Source organism: Leopardus geoffroyi, chromosome B4 (assembly GCF_018350155.1).
Source record: "Leopardus geoffroyi isolate Oge1 chromosome B4, O.geoffroyi_Oge1_pat1.0, whole genome shotgun sequence".
In the NCBI taxonomy this organism is placed as follows: Eukaryota; Metazoa; Chordata; class Mammalia; order Carnivora; family Felidae; genus Leopardus; species Leopardus geoffroyi.
This window is the reverse complement of record NC_059341.1, coordinates 73,022,582-73,042,146: the sequence shown is the minus strand read 5'-3', so window position 1 is coordinate 73,042,146 and position 19,565 is coordinate 73,022,582. Positions and strand designations below refer to the sequence as shown.

At 40.0% G+C, this 19,565-nt stretch overlaps 1 protein-coding gene across 2 annotated transcripts in view; it reads right to left on the bottom strand.

Moving 5' to 3' along the window:
• The window catches only part of ANO6 (anoctamin 6), a 198,490-nt gene that overhangs the window by 83,827 nt on the left and 95,098 nt on the right, over positions 1-19,565 (bottom strand). For both annotated transcript variants that reach the window (XM_045464998.1, XM_045464997.1), the window contains one exon: positions 370-498. In XM_045464998.1, coding sequence (XP_045320954.1) covers positions 370-498 — 129 coding nt within the window. The remainder of the gene's footprint in view (positions 1-369; positions 499-19,565) is intronic.

The window sequence follows — 19,565 nt, the reverse complement described above, 5'->3', positions numbered from 1 at the left end:
ACTACACTGGCTGTCATCACTAATCATCAGTGTCCCTTCCCAACCTAGTTGCAAATAGCCAAGTATGATTTTAATGTAAATCTCTTCTACAGATAGAAAATGCAATTCCTTGGAATAAAGTCTGCCTTTGGCTGTGAAACCAACTGAGGTTAAGAGCCTGAGGAAGTTTCTGCTTCAAATTAAAAAAATATATATATCCGTTAACATGCCTTGAGGGAATGATGAGCAGAGAAAATATGAAAGTATGTTTGGTATATCATATTTCAAATACCAGTTTCACTTTATTGCTTACATAAAAATAGCACCTTTTTTTTCATTTCACGATATTATAAGAAATAAAACGGAAAATAGCACACACAAAAAACTTACCCTTTGTTTTTCATTTGAACCCTTTTTATTGGTTTCTTTTCTACTTTCATCTTCATACACCAGAACAAAGTCGATTCTTCGCTGACCGTCATTAAAAAAGAGGGAGTCGGGTTTTCCATTAAATTCTTCCTGTGTGGGAAAACAAATTTTAATGTAATTTTTTCAAAGTGTCAATTATAAGTCTTTATTTTCTAACTTTAATAGATACATCAGCGTGTTTACTGAGAAAAAGAAATCCACTGCTAGTTACTTAACTAAGAGGTCGCAGTCACCATGATCTTTGCGAGCACAGTTTGTTCTGGGTGAAAGAAGTCCTTGAATTAAGCAGTTTATGATTATTCTACAAACACATGGGAAACTATCAGTATTATGTATGTAAACACAATCATCTCAGAATTATTCCCTCCTCGAACAGCAAAGGAGAATAATGTTTGCAAATAAACACAATAACCAGAGGTGCCTATCTGAAGTACGGAGGTTCATTCAGCAAGAAGAAAAATCTAAGACAAAGCACTATTTATGAAAATCCCATCCTTCCTAAGCCATATTTTCATGGCTTCTCTCTGGACCTCACCACTTTAAGAAGGTACCACTTTATAACCCTAAACATATGCCAGATGATGCATAAACACATTCTGTGTTTTGATAAACACAAAAGCTACAATGGTTGTTGGTATATGTTCCTGAATCCACAGAAGATACCCCTTCACTCCTAGCAAACAAAACAAATAAACAAATGACCCTGGCAGCAACAATAAATAAATAAGCCTTTAGTTCAGAGCATAAAAGCTTTATGGCTTAAAAACAAAGAAGTAATGGCAGAACTCGTACCTACTAGAGTCAAACAACTTTTATTACCATGGGATTTGGATAGAATTATTTTAATTTGCTCTAAGCAAAAACTTGGGTTTGTGTTTCTCACACAGCTTGTCAGGATGCTCATGTGAATTTTGTTGCTGTTGTTTAAGAATCAGACTACTTTTTAACTGATAGGTAATATTTAAAAATTTTTAACTTCTTTCTCCATTAAAAACTCATGGGGAGATTGCATTTTGCAGTCCTTTGGTGCCAACACTTAGTCATTAAATGCGATTAATTCTTCTCTGCATTTACCATCAATTAATAAAAAAATCACCTAATTTTACCAGCACTCCTTCCTCCTTTACTTCACACTTTTGAAAAGACAGATCTTTTGCTGAGGGTATACAGCCTGATACTTGTCATTCCTGTCTTTTCCACCATGGAGTGGGGGCAGGTTTCTTGCTAGTATTCAAAACATGTCCATTTAGCAGGTTCCTTCACCTGTGGAGTGCATGCTGCTGGCCTAACTCAGAACACCCCCCATCACAGTGCCGTTTAACCAAGGATTCCAGTCACAAACAGTGTGACTTTGCCTTGAGACACTAGCTGGGAGCAGGGAGGGGCCAGGACAACAGACACAACAGTGTGTTAGGCTGGGGCCACTCCCCAACTCTTTTATTTACAATTGCAGCTATTTAACACCCATAAACTTGAAGAGTATTTAAAGCTATACAAAAATGCTAAGGCCTGTCTTTTTCAATTCAGCCACAAAGTCCTTCAGGCTCCTTCCATTTCTCTTCTTCCTTTTTTTTTTTTTTTTTTTAATTTTTTAAATGTTTATTCTTGAGGGAGAGAGACAGAATATGAGTGTGGAAGGGGCAGAGAGAGAAGGAAACACAGACTCCGTAGCAGGCTCCAGGGTCTGAGCTGTCAGTACAGAGTATGATGCAAGGCTCAAACCCACAAGCCGTGAGATCATGACCTGAGCTGAAGTCGGACGCTTAACTGACAGAGCCACCCAGGTGCCCCGACTTCTCTCCCTTTCAATGAGGATGTTACTATTGGTGACAATCAGGGCAGTTGCTAGAGGAAACTTTTACACAGAAGGGGGAAAAAATGAAAAATTTCCTTGCAGTGACAAAGGGGGAGGTGAACTGGGGTGGAATTTAGTCATGAAAACCTGGTCATCATTACAGATGTCTGAAAAGTATACAAAAGCCACTTGTTCTCTGTAGCCCACATTCTGTTGTCTTCGGTGGCATCCAGCAGGACTCATCGAAGGTCTGAAGGAGGAGATCTGGAATAAGATCCACATCTGCACGCGGCTCTAGGCACTCTCCCTTGCATGGCCCTTGCTCAGCCACACAGGCTGGCTGGCAGCTCCAGGATAGTCTGGTCTGCGTGTACGTCTTTCCTGTGTGACAGAAGACCATGGTCCTTATTTGGAGGAAAGCCTCAATGACCTGGCAACAGCTGTCTGTGTGAAATAACTAGGTCAAACTCTGATATGGTTTTACTGGAATTCAATGCTAGGGAAAAGGGCACCAGGTTTGTGCTGCTGTGAAATCCAGGTTTCCCATCGCTTGGCAGAAGGCTCTGCTAGGCAACTGGGAGAAAGGGAGAAACTCAATGTAGGGTTGGAAAGAATACATAACAGAAAAGAAATCTGGCCTGGTCTGAATTTTAAAAGACTGACTTATAAACAAAACTTTTTTTTTTTTTTTTTTTTTTTTAAGGGATGATTTTTCAGTAATAATTCTACTCCAGGCCTAACTCACCCATCAGGACACTGAAATAATAGAGAACTAAAAAGTAATTCCTTTCCTACAGTTTTGCTTTATATGAAGTAAAATTTTAATAGTCTCTCATGATAAATACTGATACACTTCTTTAAATGACTGATTATTCAGTGATGAATTATTCAAGTCCTGACCTCTATGCCTTTCTTGGTACCTACTCAAAACCTTATCTTTACTCTTTTCTACCAAGTCAAATGGCATCAAGATGAAATACAAAAACTCTGAAACCAGACATTTTTCCAAAGAAGACATCCAGATGGCTAACAGACACACGAAAAGATGCTCAACATGACTTATCATCAGGGAAATACAAAGCAAAACTCTAATGACATACCACTTCACGCCTATCAGAATGGCTAAAATTAACAATACATGAAACAACAAGTGCTGGTGAGGCTGCAGAAAAAGGGGAACCCTCTTTCAGTGTTGTTGGGAATGCAAACTGATGCAGTCACTCTGGAAAACAGTATAGAGGTTCCTCAAACTGTTAAAAATAGAACTACCCTAGGATCCAGCAATTGTACTACTAGGGAGGTATTAACCCAAAGGATACAAAAATACTGATTCGAAGGGATACATGCACCCCGATGTTTATAGCAGCATTATCAACAATAGCCAAATTATGGAAAGAGTCCAAATGTCCATCAAATGATGAATGGATAAAGAAGATGTGGTGTGTACACACACACACACACACACACACACACACACACACACACACACACAGTGGAATATTACTCAGCCATCAAAAAGAATGAAACCTTGTCATTTACAATGACGTGGATGGAGCTAGAGAGTACTATACGAAGTGAAATAAGTCAGAGAAATACCGTATGATTTCACTCATACATGGAATTTAAACAAAACAGATGAACATAGGGGAAAACAAAAAGAGAGAGGCAAGCCAGAAAACAGACTCTTAACTAAAGAGAACTGAGGGTTACTGGAGGGGATGTGGGGGGGAATGGTAATAAGGAGGGCGCTTGTTGTGATGAGCACCACACATTGTAAGTAAGTGATGAATCACTAAATTCTACACCTGGAATTAATATTACACTGTGTTAACTAACTGGAATTTAAATAAAAACTTGGAAAAAAAAACCAAAAATACCCTGAAAGCCAATCTTTCCTGTTTAGCAACTTAAGTTTAAAAACACTTGCAGAGGGGCGCCTGGGTGGCGCAGTCGGTTAAGCGTCCGACTTCAGCCAGGTCACGATCTCGCGGTCCGTGAGTTCAAGCCCCGCGTCGGGCTCTGGGCTGATGGCTCAGAGCCTGGAGCCTGTTTCCGATTCTGTGTCTCCCTCTCTCTCTGCCCCTCCCCCGTTCATGCTCTGTCTCTCTCTGTCCCAAAAATAAATAAACGTTGAAAAAAAAAATTAAAAAAAAAAAAATAAAAACACTTGCAGAGAGGTTGAAAATTTATCAGGTAAAATTATTTTAGAGATCATGGCTTCTGTATGGTTACTGACTTCCCCACTAGGACGACCCCACTAGGGTGTTAGGCAAATGTCTCAAATGTTGAGGAAGTAAACAGTCTCTAGCTGTTAATACTCACGTCTTTCTGGAAAAATATCAAATAAATATCCAATTACAGTTTGGAGTCTATACTATATTCTACCTGTTCATACCCAATGCCCTCTCTGGTTCCGAAGATGCTAGATCTCACCCACCTAGCATTCAGTTACTCCTGGGTAGCCACTTGACCTAACGCTGTACTGAAAGTTAAAGGCTACAGAGGTTGAAAAAAAAAAAACCCACCCACGTTCATTGTCACTACACCAGAACTGGTGGCAACCACTGTGAAATAGTGACCTGACTACCTCTGCCTTTGGCTGGTGCCTTTGACATTTCATACTTGGGATGCAGAGGAGACATACAGGTCTGAGCAGTAACAGCTTGGCTGAGAGCAGGAGAGGGAATAAGTAGGGAGGTCAGGTGTGATTCATACAAGCGACGTTTTCCAGGCCTCCCTCCTCTCAGCTGGCTTCTTTCCTCCTTTTATTTATGGGGCGGCTCCTTCAACAAAAGAGCCCCACAGGGCAGGATCCTCCTTAACCAAATCAGGATAAAAAATGCAAGCAACAAAATACTGTGCCCAGTGCTTTCAAGCTACAGTCGTGAATTTAAGAACATGAAAATTTTTTGCTCTTGGCTAAGAAGTACGAGTGGGTGCTGGTCCTGTACCTGGAGCCCAGTTCAGACCTCCATAGTATAGGACAAGCGATTGAGAAAGAATGTCCTAGTGGACACAAAGACAGATCCAAAGATGGTAATTACTTAGTAGGAAAATTTCTCATAAGTAATCTCTGAATGAAATGAGGCATTAGACCTCTCCTTGAATAGATGCTTCAGGCAAATGAAGGGTGACATGATGAGGTCTCTCTTCTAGGTGGGGAAAGAAGGACCAAGGGTAAGAGAGGACCTAGGAAACAGGCGTCACTGTTTCCTGAGTGTCACTGCTCTGTGGCATTTAGGTTAGTTCTAGGTGAGCAGCCTGTCTCACTAAGCACCCTCCCGGAATCCCTGATATCAGCACTTGGTAAATCCACAACATAACTTGCTGCTTAACATTTGTTCAATCTCGTATTTCTCAAGTGTCCACAAAATCAGGTCCCCAAATAACCCTGCAAAACACAAGACTGGAAGTTCCATTTCACAATAGAGGCATCTAATTTCGAGAGCTTAAAATGCTGAACTTAAGTTACTTGTCCAAGATCTGCATAAAAAGCAGTGTAATTGGTATTTTTGCTCAAATTCTTATTTATGTGTGAGGGTGTTTGAAACTTGCCTTGGACAGCAAGTGATATTCTGATTGTATCTCCAGAATTTTCAAATAGTCTACTCCTGATCTGATATGGCTGTCAGTTACTACGATACTGGAGAGTAGTCCAAGCTCATTTGGGCAATGGTGTCGACCTTTATACAAAGCAGGATACAAAAAAGGCTTAAGATCTAACGATAATAGTTGAGGAATTACATGACGAAAAATAAACAATATCAAAACACTCACACAATTAAAGAACAACCGATATGTAAATGTGGAAAAAAACACGTGGCTCTCTGTAGTCTTTAACACCTCCTTAAGTAAAACGAAACTAATTAACTAAATCCAAGAAGGATACAACAGGAAAAAAAGCAAACTTTAATCATGACAGAGAACTAAAGTGAAAATATTGGATCTTTGATTTTTCAGTAAACCCTGAATCCATGCATGTAGCAAGTTCTAGGGAAACCAAACTTTTGAAGAAAAAGCCTTTGTGTAAATATTTAGATCTCACAAAACACAGAGCACAATGAAACTTTATTTGCAGGCCATACAGTTACAAATGAGATATACTCTGTTTTCCCTAACTGTGGGAGAGTGCAGGCAGATTCAAAGCATAAGTAATCGTGGGACATTTTTACTTTATACAATTGTGCACAAAGCGAAGAGACCAGGACGAATTTGTTCCTTTGAGGAGAGCTCCTTCTCAGCCCGTAAGAACATGTAATAGTGAGAAAATGCAAAGTAGAAAGAAAAATGACAAGCACTGTCCATATGGAAGGATTGATGCTGAAGGTGGAAAGACTAGTATTGTGGGGAGCAGGGTTGAAGAAGAGGAAATAACCTGTTAACAGGGATAAAGAGACATATGTGGACACACATGGGAGCCAAGGAGGAAACCAGCTCAGTAACTGGGGATGAATAAGCGTGTTTTTTGACTGGACTCAGGCGTCCAGGAATGTTGATGGGAGGGAAGTGCAGTGGACAGAGGGCCCATTCAAGGAGGAGGGGGTATCCAGAAGCGAGGACTCTAGGTTGGTTTTAGAGTCAAGCATGTCAGGATGTTCCATGAACATCCCTTGATGGTGACTCTGTAATGATCAAGGTGTACTCAAGAGTGACCCAGAATATTTGTACAAATCACAGTCTCTTTCCCCACTCTGTTATCCACACTATTAGCTTCTGAAGACTAGTGGCCGGGTCTTGTTCCAACCCTGAGTTCTCTGCTGAGCATTGCAGGTAGCAGGAGCTCAGTTTACTTTTTTCTTAGAATAAAAATAACCTCTTTTTTCCCCCTGATAATAAAAGTAATATATACTAACTGCTAAAAAATTCTGAAGATGCAGCAAAGTAAAAAAGGAAAAAAACAGAAGTCATACGTAATCCAACCTCGTAGAGCTGAGCTTAATATTTTGCATCCTTTCAGGTTTTCCCTCTCTCTCACATATACACTCCCCAAAATGGTACCATACCCTACATACTGTTTTATAAACATCTATCACATTTTTCTAGCTTCATATTAAAGCTCTGAGTCATGCTTAATCACTACAATATAAACATTTCCTCCACTGATGAACACATAAATTGTTTCCAATTTGCTGCTTTTATAAACACCGCTGCAATGAGCATCCTTGTACATATGTATCTGTGCACATGTTCAATTACTATTTCCTTAGGCTAAGTTCTAGAAGCAGATTTTAAGTGGCACGGCTTTTTCAAGAGCTTTTGATGTATACATTGCCAAATTTTCATCCGTGATATTTATAATAAATGAACACTTCCACCAGCAGAGCACATGAAAGTCTCCTTTCCCACCCTTACCAGATTTCTGTTAGTTTCACTGTCTCCTTGAGAGTCAAAATATTTTTTTTCATTTGTACTTTTTAATTAGGGAGCACCAACATTTTTATGGGTATTGCCCAAATGAATTACTGCTTTTGTGAAATGCCAATTACCATTCTTGACCTAAATGAACTATCTCATTATTTAATCTCTATTCAGTAGATTCTCTTGGGTTTTACTGATGAGATCCTAAAAACCATGCAGGCAAATGGGGCGAGTTGATGAATGGCGATATAAAAGGGGCCCATAAAACTAACAACTAAATCCCAAAAAGGAAAAGGGACAAATATTTTAGGGTACTGTCAATCAGTCCTGGGTTCAACAACGTAGACACGTCTGAAATTCAGACATGGAATTGGAATGTGCTGATACAAATTTTAGAGATCACTGCCCCAGATTGACATACTTTCCCTTACAGCTTCCATGCCACCTTTGTAACTACCACATATCAGTTATATATCTTTACTCAAAACTTTTTTAGAACTTAATACTTATTTAGCTTATAAGTGATTTTTGTTGAAAGTCAAAAATTGATGCACAAATTTCTAAAAAACAGTCTTGCATGGCTATAACCAGTTCCCAAATAGCTGAGCTTACTAGTTTCCATAATTTGTCCACAGGGAAATGGTTCACTTATAAATATCATTAGATTGTGCCTAAAGATGCTGCGGCTTCTTTTTATTTTATTTTTTTTGGTTATGCACACAAGGGAATGTTCACATGCTGGCAGCCTCTTCATTTGGTACATGCATTTTGCTTTTGTTTCCTTTTGCTTGTGTTAAACTCTGGAGTTCTATTATTAGAACATCACATTTAAGATGCTGGGTGAGTATAAAGGCCGTAATACCTTAAGCATAATTATTGTTAAATATTTCCCTGCAGGCCATGCCATGGAAACAGTAGTTTGATTAAATAAAGTTCTCATATGGTTTTAAATATTCTTAAAATTTCTGAAGCAAGTTTGACGAAATATGAAAATAGAACTTTTAATGACCTTTAAAATAAGACTTCCTTAAAAGGAGTTAAGTAACTAGGGTTTCAGGAAGATTGCAGGAAGATGCTCAGTTAGCAGGGTCCTCCTAGGGGAGGGACTCTGCCCGAACCTTTTCCTCAACCCCACAGTCAAATGTGAGACAGGGGATTGGGATTTTTATTAACAAGACTACACGGATGGTTGGTTGGTTGGTTGGTTTTTGCTCTCCTGTTTTCCCACCATTTTAAAACCCCTGTTTAGCCTTCTTTAAAGGTGATCTGCAGAAAAGAAGAATAAGAAAAGTCACAAAAGAAAAAAAAAACAGTGTGAAAATGCCTATAGTGGTTATTTTCATATTCTTCCTTTTCTAGAAGAAGCCATCACCTGTTTGCACAGTTCTCATCTGATAATGGTAACAGTGGTGAAATGTGGGAGAGATTAAGCTGCAAAATATTCCCAATAAAGTCTTAGATAAAGTGACAGACATGATAAAACAAGACAAGTGATGTATGAGGATATTTCTGAAAGGGAATGATTATCCTCCTAGAGGCTAACCTCTTAAGGTTTCAACATCCCCAAAGTGTCCTGCTTTTGCTTTAATACCACATTACGTATTTAACATTCTTAAATATGTCTTGAATCTGTTAGCATCTTCAGTTTGTACTACCTCTTGAGGAAAAATGTTGTATAGGTTTCCCACCTAGGCAGGATGGCTGTCCTAAATTACACTTTTTGGACCTTTAAGAAGTAACTCCCAATCTTCTATTCTGGAATCAGAACCAAAATAATACTGCTACAACCAGATCCCTCATGATTTAGTGGACTTTCACAATATTCCATCTACAATGTTCAGTCTCAAGGTAAAATAGTTTTCACGTGACTTCATAATCACAGGTTTCCTTCCACCTTCCCTCCTATTCCTCTTAGTCGACCACACACTTCAACTGGCTTTCACACATGTAAGTACTTTCAGTACTTGGAAAACTACCCAGTTATGATGAAAAAATATTTACTGGTAGTTACCATATATCCATGGCTATGAACTACTCCCCTTTCTTAGTCACCTGAGTCACATGTGACCAGGGTGACCAGTCCCTGAATATGCATGCTTGTGAATGAAAACCTTATCCCCTAGCGGGTGATTATAATTTCAGAATGAAAAGAAAATGGAGATTCAAATTGGCCATTCAGACTGTCAAGCTGAGGAAGCTAACAAAGGTATCACCGAGGGTGTAACTGAGGCAATGAATCACACTCTTTACTAGGATCATGTATAATTCTTCTTTTGCAGACTCCCTTAAAGTTATAATCCGTCACTCCCAGAGGCTCTTCATCTTTCACAGGATGTTTCCATTTGTAGTCTAAGAATTGCCCCGGGTTATTTTTAGCTTTTCAGTTGCTCTGAGTTTGCACCACTAGAGTCCTGTCATCAACAGTTACTCCCCCATGGACTGTTATGTCCCATGTCCATAATCTTCTCAGACTACTTCTCTGACAACTGATGTTTACAAACTCATTCAAAGCGAGAGAAAGAAAAAGAAATCAGAGCATCTAGTGCCCAGCAAAGAATTGTGACATTGCCTATCAGCTGGTTAATGTTTTATAGAGATAGAACTTTTTTTCCTTTAACTCACTAGTAGTTTACAAGAATGGCTGTTCTTTGTGGTATGAAAATGGGGATACATAGAAGTTTCCAAAACAAAATTTAAAAAAACCACAGGACTCATTCAAAACAATGGCGCAAATGGGGCACCTGAATGGCTCAATCGGTTAAGCATCTAACTTCGGCTCAGGTCATAATCTCACCATTCATGGGTTCAAGCCCTGTGTCAGGCTTTCTACTGACAGCTCAGAGCCTGGAGCTTGCTTCGGATTCTGTCTCCCTCTCTCTCTGCCCCTCCCCTGCTAGCACTCCGTCTCTGTCTCTCAAAAATGAATAAAAACGTTAAAAACATTTTAAAAATAATAAAACAATGGCACAAAAGTTTGAAACTGACTGTAGATAATAAATAACACTTTACAAAACTTCTTCCAGCCCATTGTTGGGAATTTTCAAGAAATAAAGTTCTCTGAGGAAATGTATTTTTAAATAAACATTATACCAGTTAAAAAAAGGTTACTTTAGCCTTTTTGTGCTCTCAATTTTCTCAAACACAGTACACAGTATTTTTTGAGATCTTTTAAAAGGATATTGAACATAACTTAGCTATTATTATTATTGAGGTAAACATGAAGGAAGCCCCCAAATAAGAATAAAGAACATAGGCTTTGTTATCCAGCTGAGCCCATTTCAAAACACAACTCTGCCACATACAAAGCAGTGTACCTTTGTGTATATATTTTATTTCTTTAAAAGTATTCATCTGTGAAGAGGAGAAAATCATAGAAATGCATGGTTATTGTGAAGATTAAGTACAATGATACATGAAAAGCAATAGCAGAGAGCCTGGAACATAGTAAAAGCACAAGAAATGTGAGCTGTTAGTTTTCTCTAACATGTGACAGTTCTTTATTAATTACTAGCTGTGTTGCGTGCATTCACATAATCTATAATCCTGAGGAATCTGCACCCGCATCTTGCTTTTTCTGACATTATTCTGGTTATGAATAGTCATTTCGTTTGGTATCACTTTACCTATTTTTTTTTTAATTTTAATTTTAATTTTTGAGAGAAAGAGTGAGAGACAGAGCAAGAGTAGGGGAGGGGCAGAGTGAGAGGGAGACATAGAATGGGAAGCAGGCTCCAGGCTCTGAGTTGTTTAGCACAGAGCCTGACACAGGGCTTGAACTCACAAACCCGTGAGATGATGACCTGAGCCGAAGTCAGAGGCTTAACTGACTGAAACACTCTCATTTTACCTATTTTTAGTAGGTATTTCACTACCCTTTTACTTGCTGCTTCTCATCTGCTTTGAATTGGGAAACCAGAATAACTGAATTTATTTAATTTGAAATTTAACCTTGGTACTTTGGTTTTCAATGTCAGAGTCTTTTTAGCTTTCTTAAGGTTGTCAGTAAAATGTGACTGATGTAGAGTCCTATCCTATCAATGAACAAAATATGTGAAGGATTAATAGATTATCATTACATTATATTCTTCTCCCTGTGATATAATGATTTAAGAATCATCCACGGTTCCTGAAAATGCTTCACAGGCATAAAGGCGAAATGGGTATCTTATTAATGAAGGTGACTTTTGGACCCCACCCAAGGGTGGGGGACTGGCTGCCATGTGATTAGAGAATTGGAATTTTCAGGCCCCCCCATCACCTCCAAGGATGGGGGACAGGCTGGAGTTTGAATTGGCTGATGGCCAAAGACTTAGTCAATCATGGGCATGCAATGAGGTCTCCACAAAAACCAAAAGAACTGGGTTTGGAGAGCTTCTGGGTCAGTGAACACATGGGATGAGAGGAGGGTTGCATACCCAGAGAAGACACAGGAGCCCCATGCTCTTTCCCCCTACCTTGCCCTATGTATCGCTTCATGTGGTTGTTGATTCATGTCCTTTAATAAACCGGTAAATATAAATAAATGTTTCCCTGAGTTGTGTGAGCTGCTCCAGCAAATTAGTTGAACCTAAAAAGGAGTTGCTGGAAGCTCCAATCTGTAGCCAGTTGGTCAGAAGCACCGGTAACAGCCTGAGGTTTGCGACTGGAGTCTGAAGTGGGATGTGGAAAGCAATTTTGTAGGACTGAGTCCTTAACCTGTGCAATCTGATGCTATCTCCTGGTAGACAGTGTCAGAATTGACTTGAATTCTCTGATACCCAACTGTTGTGCAAGGATCACTTAGTGTTTGGGCATTGGGGAATAACCCTTCACATTGGAATTGGTATTAGGAACCCTAAAAGACTCTCCCACTGTCAACCTCTTTCAAAAAAGGTCTTCTGATATCTGGCATTAAATAGAATGAAAATAGTAAGATTAATGAGTTAGAAAGAAAGAAAGAAAGAAAGAAAGAAAGAAAGAAAGAAAGAAAGAAAGAAAGAGAATCAGGCCAGAGAAAGAAGAAGTAAGAAATGTACTAACCACTGGGACAAGTGTAATTGTTATGATTTTAATATGATATTTGGCACAAAGCCTCCTGGCTCCAGGTCAAAAAGGAAATGTGTTCAATGATCCAGTTCTTGCTATCAGAAAAAAGGGAAGTATTCTGATTTTGGGGAGAGGAAAAAGTCTCATGTGAGACCTTATATAGAAACACCCAGTTTTTGTTCATTTCCCTAACAATGTCCTTGGCAAGGAAATGGGGTTATAAAATATAATATGCAGGTAACCTTTGACTTTTTCTTCTTCAGTTCTCATATCACTTCTACTTTTGAAGCAATTGGTCTACATTTCACTCTGGTCCATCTACTGCCATCTCTCCAGCCTATATTTTTTTCCCCCCCAATGTTTTTACAGAGAGAGACACAGCATGAGAGGGGAGGGGCAGAGAAAGAGGGAGACACAGAATCCAAAACAGGCTCCAGGCTCTGAGCTGTCAGCACAAAACCTGACGCGGGGCTCGAACCCACAAACTGGGAGATCATGACCTGAGCTTAAGTCGGACCCTTACCCAACTGAGCCACCCAGGCACCCCTCTCTAGTCTGTATTCTTGACGCTCACAAACTAAATTAATATTCCAATCAGTCTCCTTGCATCCAGTTGTCCTGATTGTCAAATTTACCTTATACACTTTCACCGTATGGATGTCCTAAACCAACATGTTCATGTCACAGGATTCAAAAACCTTCAATTACTCCCCGTGACTTCTGGAAAAAATGCAAACTTTTCTGATAGGTATTCAAGATTCCCCCGTAATATCATCATATCCCATATTTTATAAATAATCACTCACTCTCCATTCCTAACCCTCCAACCCAACCATCCTTTCTCATCAGTGTTTTGGCCACATCATGCTGCTTCCTGTGTCTGCTCCTTTACTCACATGATTTCCCTTCCTAAAATCCCTTTCCCTTCTCTTTCCCACCTATCAAAATCTTAATTCTGCTTTAAGGTCTAAGTCCGTTCGCTCATGAAGCCTTCCTAACAATGGGTTTGTGTGTCTTTCTTTCTTACACTACTGTCTATGCCAACGCATGTGTGTTCTGAGGACCTCTGGGAATTCCTGAGACCTTTTCAGGGGGCCCATAGGGTCACAGCCATTTTTATAATACTAAGATGTTATCTATTTTCCTCACTGTGTTAACACCTGCAATGATGGTGCAAAAACAATGGCGGATAAAATTCCCAGCATCTTAGCAAACTCAGCAGTGGCACCAAACTGGCCTAGTTGTCATTGTATTCTTTACCACTGCATACAGTAGAGTCACTTCACTTAAGAATGTTCTTGATGAAGCTGTAACAATGACTAACGTTATTAAATCCTGACCCTTGAGTACCGGGCTTTTCAATATTCTGTGTGAAGAAATGGAAGTACCCATAAAGCACTTCTGATGCACACTGCAGTATGATGGCTGTCTTGAGGAAAAGTGCTTATATAATGTTCCAGTTGCCAATTTTTTTTCACAGATACCACTTCACTTGACAGATTACTAACAAAATTCAGTTGTATAGATTGGATATTTGGTAGATATTTTGCAGAAAATGAACAAAGTGAAACTGTCATTTCAGGAGAAACAACTGACAATATTTATTGCTTATGATAAAATTCAAGTTTTCAAACAAGTATTAGAATTTAGGACAACTTGTATTCACCACTGTGCACTTCACAGCTTCCCAATATTCCTTAGCTTCACTGGTGAGACTGGGGCTGTGTTAACAAACGTCATTTTTTTCACCTTATATAACAAAATGGGTCAACATTTGTAAGAGCTACTTAACTCAGTGAACCAATGTTTTCAACTGCCCTGTGAATAGTGATAAAAATTAGGCTTGGGTAAAGATCCATTCAAAATGCAAGATAGGTTTTTAATATACAAAAATTTGTTGATATGGTTTCACATTTCATATTACAACGAACCTTTAAGATGCTACTACCTGTCAAGTTTCAATGTGGTATCAAAGAATATCTAGAATTACCTGAAAAGACATAAACAACTCTCTTTTCTGACCACCTATCTGTGTAAGGTTGGGTCTACTTCATATACTTCAACCAAAACAACACACTGGAACTTTTTTTTTTTTTTTTTAATTTTTTTTTTCAACATTTATTTATTTTTGGGACAGAGAGAGACAGAGCATGAATGGGGGAGGGGCAGAGAGAGAGGGAGACACAGAATCGGAAACAGGCTCCAGGCTCTGAGCCATCAGCCCAGAGCCTGACGCGGGGCTCGAACTCACGGACCGCGAGATCGTGACCTGGCTGAAGTCGGGCGCTTAACCGACTGCGCCACCCAGGCGCCCCACACTGGAACTTTTAACTACAGAAACAGATATTAAGAATCCAGCTGCCTTCTCCTAAAGAGATGTGTAAAATACATGTGTAATGCCACTCTTCTATGTTGTTTTAAAAAAAAAGTTATTTTTTATTAAAATGTTTTATGTTTATATATATTGAGTTTATTAGTTTTGTTTAAGTAAATTAATACATTTAATTTTTTTCAGTTTTAAGTTCTACTATAGTAAATATCAATATACCCACATGAAAAGCTCTTTGGGGTCCATACTTTTAAGAGTATAAAGTGTAAGAATATAAAACCTTTAGAACCACCATTTCATACCATTCATTCTGGCTCTTAATTTTCCATTATATAAATTATAATAATAGTATGATACAATACCTCTAGAGTACATCATCTATTTTTATGTATGCATATTATCATTTGTATTGGATTATAACAATAAAGAGAAAAAAAAATCCTGCTTTTTCTTTTTAACTTATAACCCCCAGGAAAGTAAGCCAGCCAACAGATAGATACTTGCTATATTGACTTGAGATCACATTCAAGTCAAAGTGTTTAACAGAACCATGTTATACAAGTTTGGTTGGTTTCCAAAAGCTGCTCCAGATGGCTTGAAAAATTTAAGACCACATTCCATCTCAATGCAGTTGTCAGGTTCTTTATTCCATTAAAGTTTTTAATCATTACATTGTATTCCATTGAAATAAAGTACTTCCCTTCTCTCTTTACACATGTGGCCCCCACTCCCTAGAATCTCTCCCTTTCCTTAGCCAACTCCTCCTTATGGAGCCCTTCCCTGAGCTCCCTGGCTAGCTTAGCTCTCCTCCTCATATACCCTCAGAGCACCTTATATTCCTCCTTAAATGTCACATCTCACAATTTTAATTGTGCAGTTATTCGTGTAATTATTTGATTAATGTCTGTTTCTCTCACTAGAATATATGCCCCAAGGGATATTTCAGTGATATTTCCCAATAGTACCTGCTTAATAGTGTTATAGAAATACTAAATGGATAAATATTATTAAATAAATCAACTGAAATTAATTAACCCTTTATCCTGTGATATTTTGTAATATTACAGATAAAGCAACAGGGGGGAAATTACGTTACGCATCACAGAAGAAAGTATCTGATTTCTGCTTTTCAAGGAAGTGGTTAGAGAATAGAGATGCGGGTGGCAAAAGTGGCGACGGAGACTGTGAGAGTCCAGGGAAGACAGGGAGTGACCTTGTCTGAGGGGGGAGCAACAGAAATGAAGACACAGAGACAGACAAGCTGTAACTTACACTTAGAAATAGCAGGTTAGGGGCACCTGGGTGGCTCAGTCGGTTAAGCGTCCCACTCCTGACCTCGGCTCAGGTCATGATAGCATGGTTTTGTGGGTTCAAGCCCCAAGTCGGGCGCTGGCGCTGACCACACAGAACCTGCTTGGGATTCTCTGTCTCAGCCCCTCTCCCACTTATGCTCTAAATAAATAAATAAATAAGTAAGTAAATAAATAAATAAATAATAAATTTAAAGAAACAGCAGATTGGGAACAGTATCAGGAGGAGTCTGAGGTTTCTGGCTTGAGCAGCTGAGAGGATGGTGATTATATTTTGTGCATGTACCAAAATGCACAAAACTGAAAAAGCAGTATGGGTAGGAGGGGAGACCAATAAGAGTCTGTGAGATTTCCAAGTGGAGATATCAGGGGCCTGAGGTTGAGAGGAAAGAGCTAAGACTGTCAGTAGAATCTTGGGAGCTGTTAACAGAGTTCTGTGGTAACTGAAGCTAGGGAAGCCTGTGTGAGGACAGCCGGCAAGAAAAGAGGAGCTGCGGACATCTGCCTGACAGGAAGGGTTTAGGTGGACAAGGGGAAAGCAAGAAGGTGTAGAAGTGGCCAACCCTAAGATCATCGTTGGTTCCCTTCTCCTCCATTTCCCATCTCTCTCCCTTCTTTCCCTCTTCCTGCACTGCCCGCCCTGCCTGGGACGGTAGGACTAGTCTACTAACTGGACTGCTTGCCTTCTTTCTCTCCTTCCAGTGCATCCTGTATACCCCCTGCCAGACTGACCTCTGTACAGCTGCACTGTCCAACAGTAACTACTAGGCACACGGAGCTACTTAAATTAATTAAAAACTCCTCTGTGGGGAGCCTGGGTGGCTCAGTCGCTTAAGTGTCAGACTCTTGATTCTGGCTCAGGTCATGATCTCATGGTGTGTGAGTTCATGAGATTCTTGCTCTCTCCCTCTCTCTCTGCCCCTCCCCCGCTTGCATGCATGCATACACACACACACACACACACACACACTCTCTCTCTCTCTCTCTCTCTCTCTCTCTCACGCTCTTAAAATAAATAAATAAACCTTAAAAAATTCAAATTCAGTTCCTCTGTATCACTAATCACATGTTAGGGTAGGTCACTGAGAGGACATGACCGCTGATTGACCCAGGAGCTGGACTCCAACAATCAGAGGTTCCTCACCACCCCCCTTCCTCCCCCCTCACCTCAGCTCCCCCCCCCCCCACCCACCGTCCTTGGAAAGTACATTCCACTTGCCTTCCCTGCTCCCAGAAGCTGCCCCAAGGACACAACCTTGAGATAGTGATGTGGAATTCAGACCATCTGGTCCATATACATGACTGAACCTAGTTAAGGCCTCTATAGCAACTTTTAAGATACTGGCAGGCAGGGGTGGAGATCTTTCTGCCTTTAGGTCCACCTAAGAAAAGCCTCATAAGTTCCCTTGCTCATTAAACTGTCCACCTCCTGATATGGAGTGGCCTCTTTCTTTAGTCTCTCCTTCTCTTCAAGTACGGCATCACTTTCACATTTTACCCAGGAAGGTCCCAAGGAGGTTTGGAACTAACACCCTTCAGGTGTCTCCACAGCCGCACGTGGCTAAGGGGCTATGGTGCTGGCCACCACAGAGACAGAACATTTCCATCATACCGAAAATTCTGTTGGGACAGTGCTGCTATAGCATTGCTTTGTCTTTTCAGCTCAAAAGTCCAATACAGCTACATTTAGCCTTAAACTAACTTCATCTCCTCCCACCACCCTAGATCAACTGGATACAAACTGGACACATCTTCCTCATCTCCACTTCCATTCATTTGCCCATGCAAGTAGGATACCCTCTGTCAGATTTGTGTGTCAGCTTAGCCAGGCTACAGGACCCAGTTATGAAATCAAACACTAATCTAAGTGTTGTTGTGAAGGAATTGTATACATGTGGTTAACATGTACAGTCAGTTGACTTTAAAGGAAAGGACATTATTCTCAATGATCTAGGTGGGACTCACCTAATCAGTTGATGGGTCTTTAAAAAAAAAAAAAAAAAAAATCCTGAGGCTTCTCTGAAAAAAAAGAAGTTCCACCTATGGACTGCAGCAGCCGCCCCTGCCCTTCCTGCCAGCATGCTCTGTGGATTATACCCCACAGCTGCATAAACCAATTCCTTCAGCTAACTCTGTTTAATAAATCAAGGGCGCCTGAGTGGCTCAGTTGGTTAGGCATCTGGCTCAGGTCATGATCTTGCGGTTCGTGAGTTCGAGCCCCACATTAGGCTCTCTGCTGTCAGCACAGAGCCTGCTTCAGATGCTCTGCTCCCCACCCTCTGCCCCTCCCCCACTTGTGCTTTCTCTTTCTCAAAAGAGTTTAAAAATAAATACATCTGTTTATTAAATCTCTGTGTATGTACAGATACATACAACTATACATACACATTTGAATGTGTGTGCACCTGTGTGTACCTATGTATATATATATACTACTGATTCTGTTTTCTGGATTGGTATACCTTTCGGTACAGGTTTCGGTACCTAGTGAAATGTACCCTTCAAGGTTGAGCTATATACCACCACCTCCTTTAAAATTACAAACCTAGGGGCGCCTGGGTGGCTCAGTCAGTTAAGCATCTGACTTCAGCTCAGGTCATAGTCTCACTGTTTGTGAGTTCGAGCCCCATATCGGGCTCTGTGTGGACAGCTCTGAGCCTGGAGCCTGCTTGGGATTCTGTGTATCTCTCTCTCTGTCCCTCCCTTGCTTGTACTCTTTCTCTCTCAAAAATAAACAAACATTAAAAAAATTAAAAGAAAAAATTTTAATTACAAATTTTTCAAAGAAAATGGCTCTTAAAACTAGCTGTACATTAGAGTCACCTTCATAAACTTTATTTAAACACATTCAGGTTTTAACCAAGAGCAAGATTAGCACATAAAGGTCAGCTTGGATCTTCACTTTTCCAAAGAGCTCTCTGGGGAGTTCTGATGCACAACAGAGCTGAGGACTGCCATCCTAACCGAACTCCTCCAGCACTTTTGCTGTGCGTGCCTTTGGAAGTCACCAAACACTGCACACTGCCTGATATTCTCTCCTTCAACCAACTAACCAGCAGTGGTTGCAGGACTAACATTTGTCAGACACAAAGACACTGTGCAGGGGCCAGAGGCAACAGTATACCCACTCCTGGCCTTGAGGGGAAACGTTGAGATATACTGCTTGGTATTCCTCAAAGCACTTTGATTAATAAATATTGAATGAATGAATACATGAAAATTTCACGGCAAAATTTAGTGAAGCTGATAGCGGTTTATTCAAAATAGTGCATAATTTAAATAGCTCTTATTTCTAGTTCAATTGAAAATCCTATTAGCAAGTGTTAGTAAGTGCCCAACA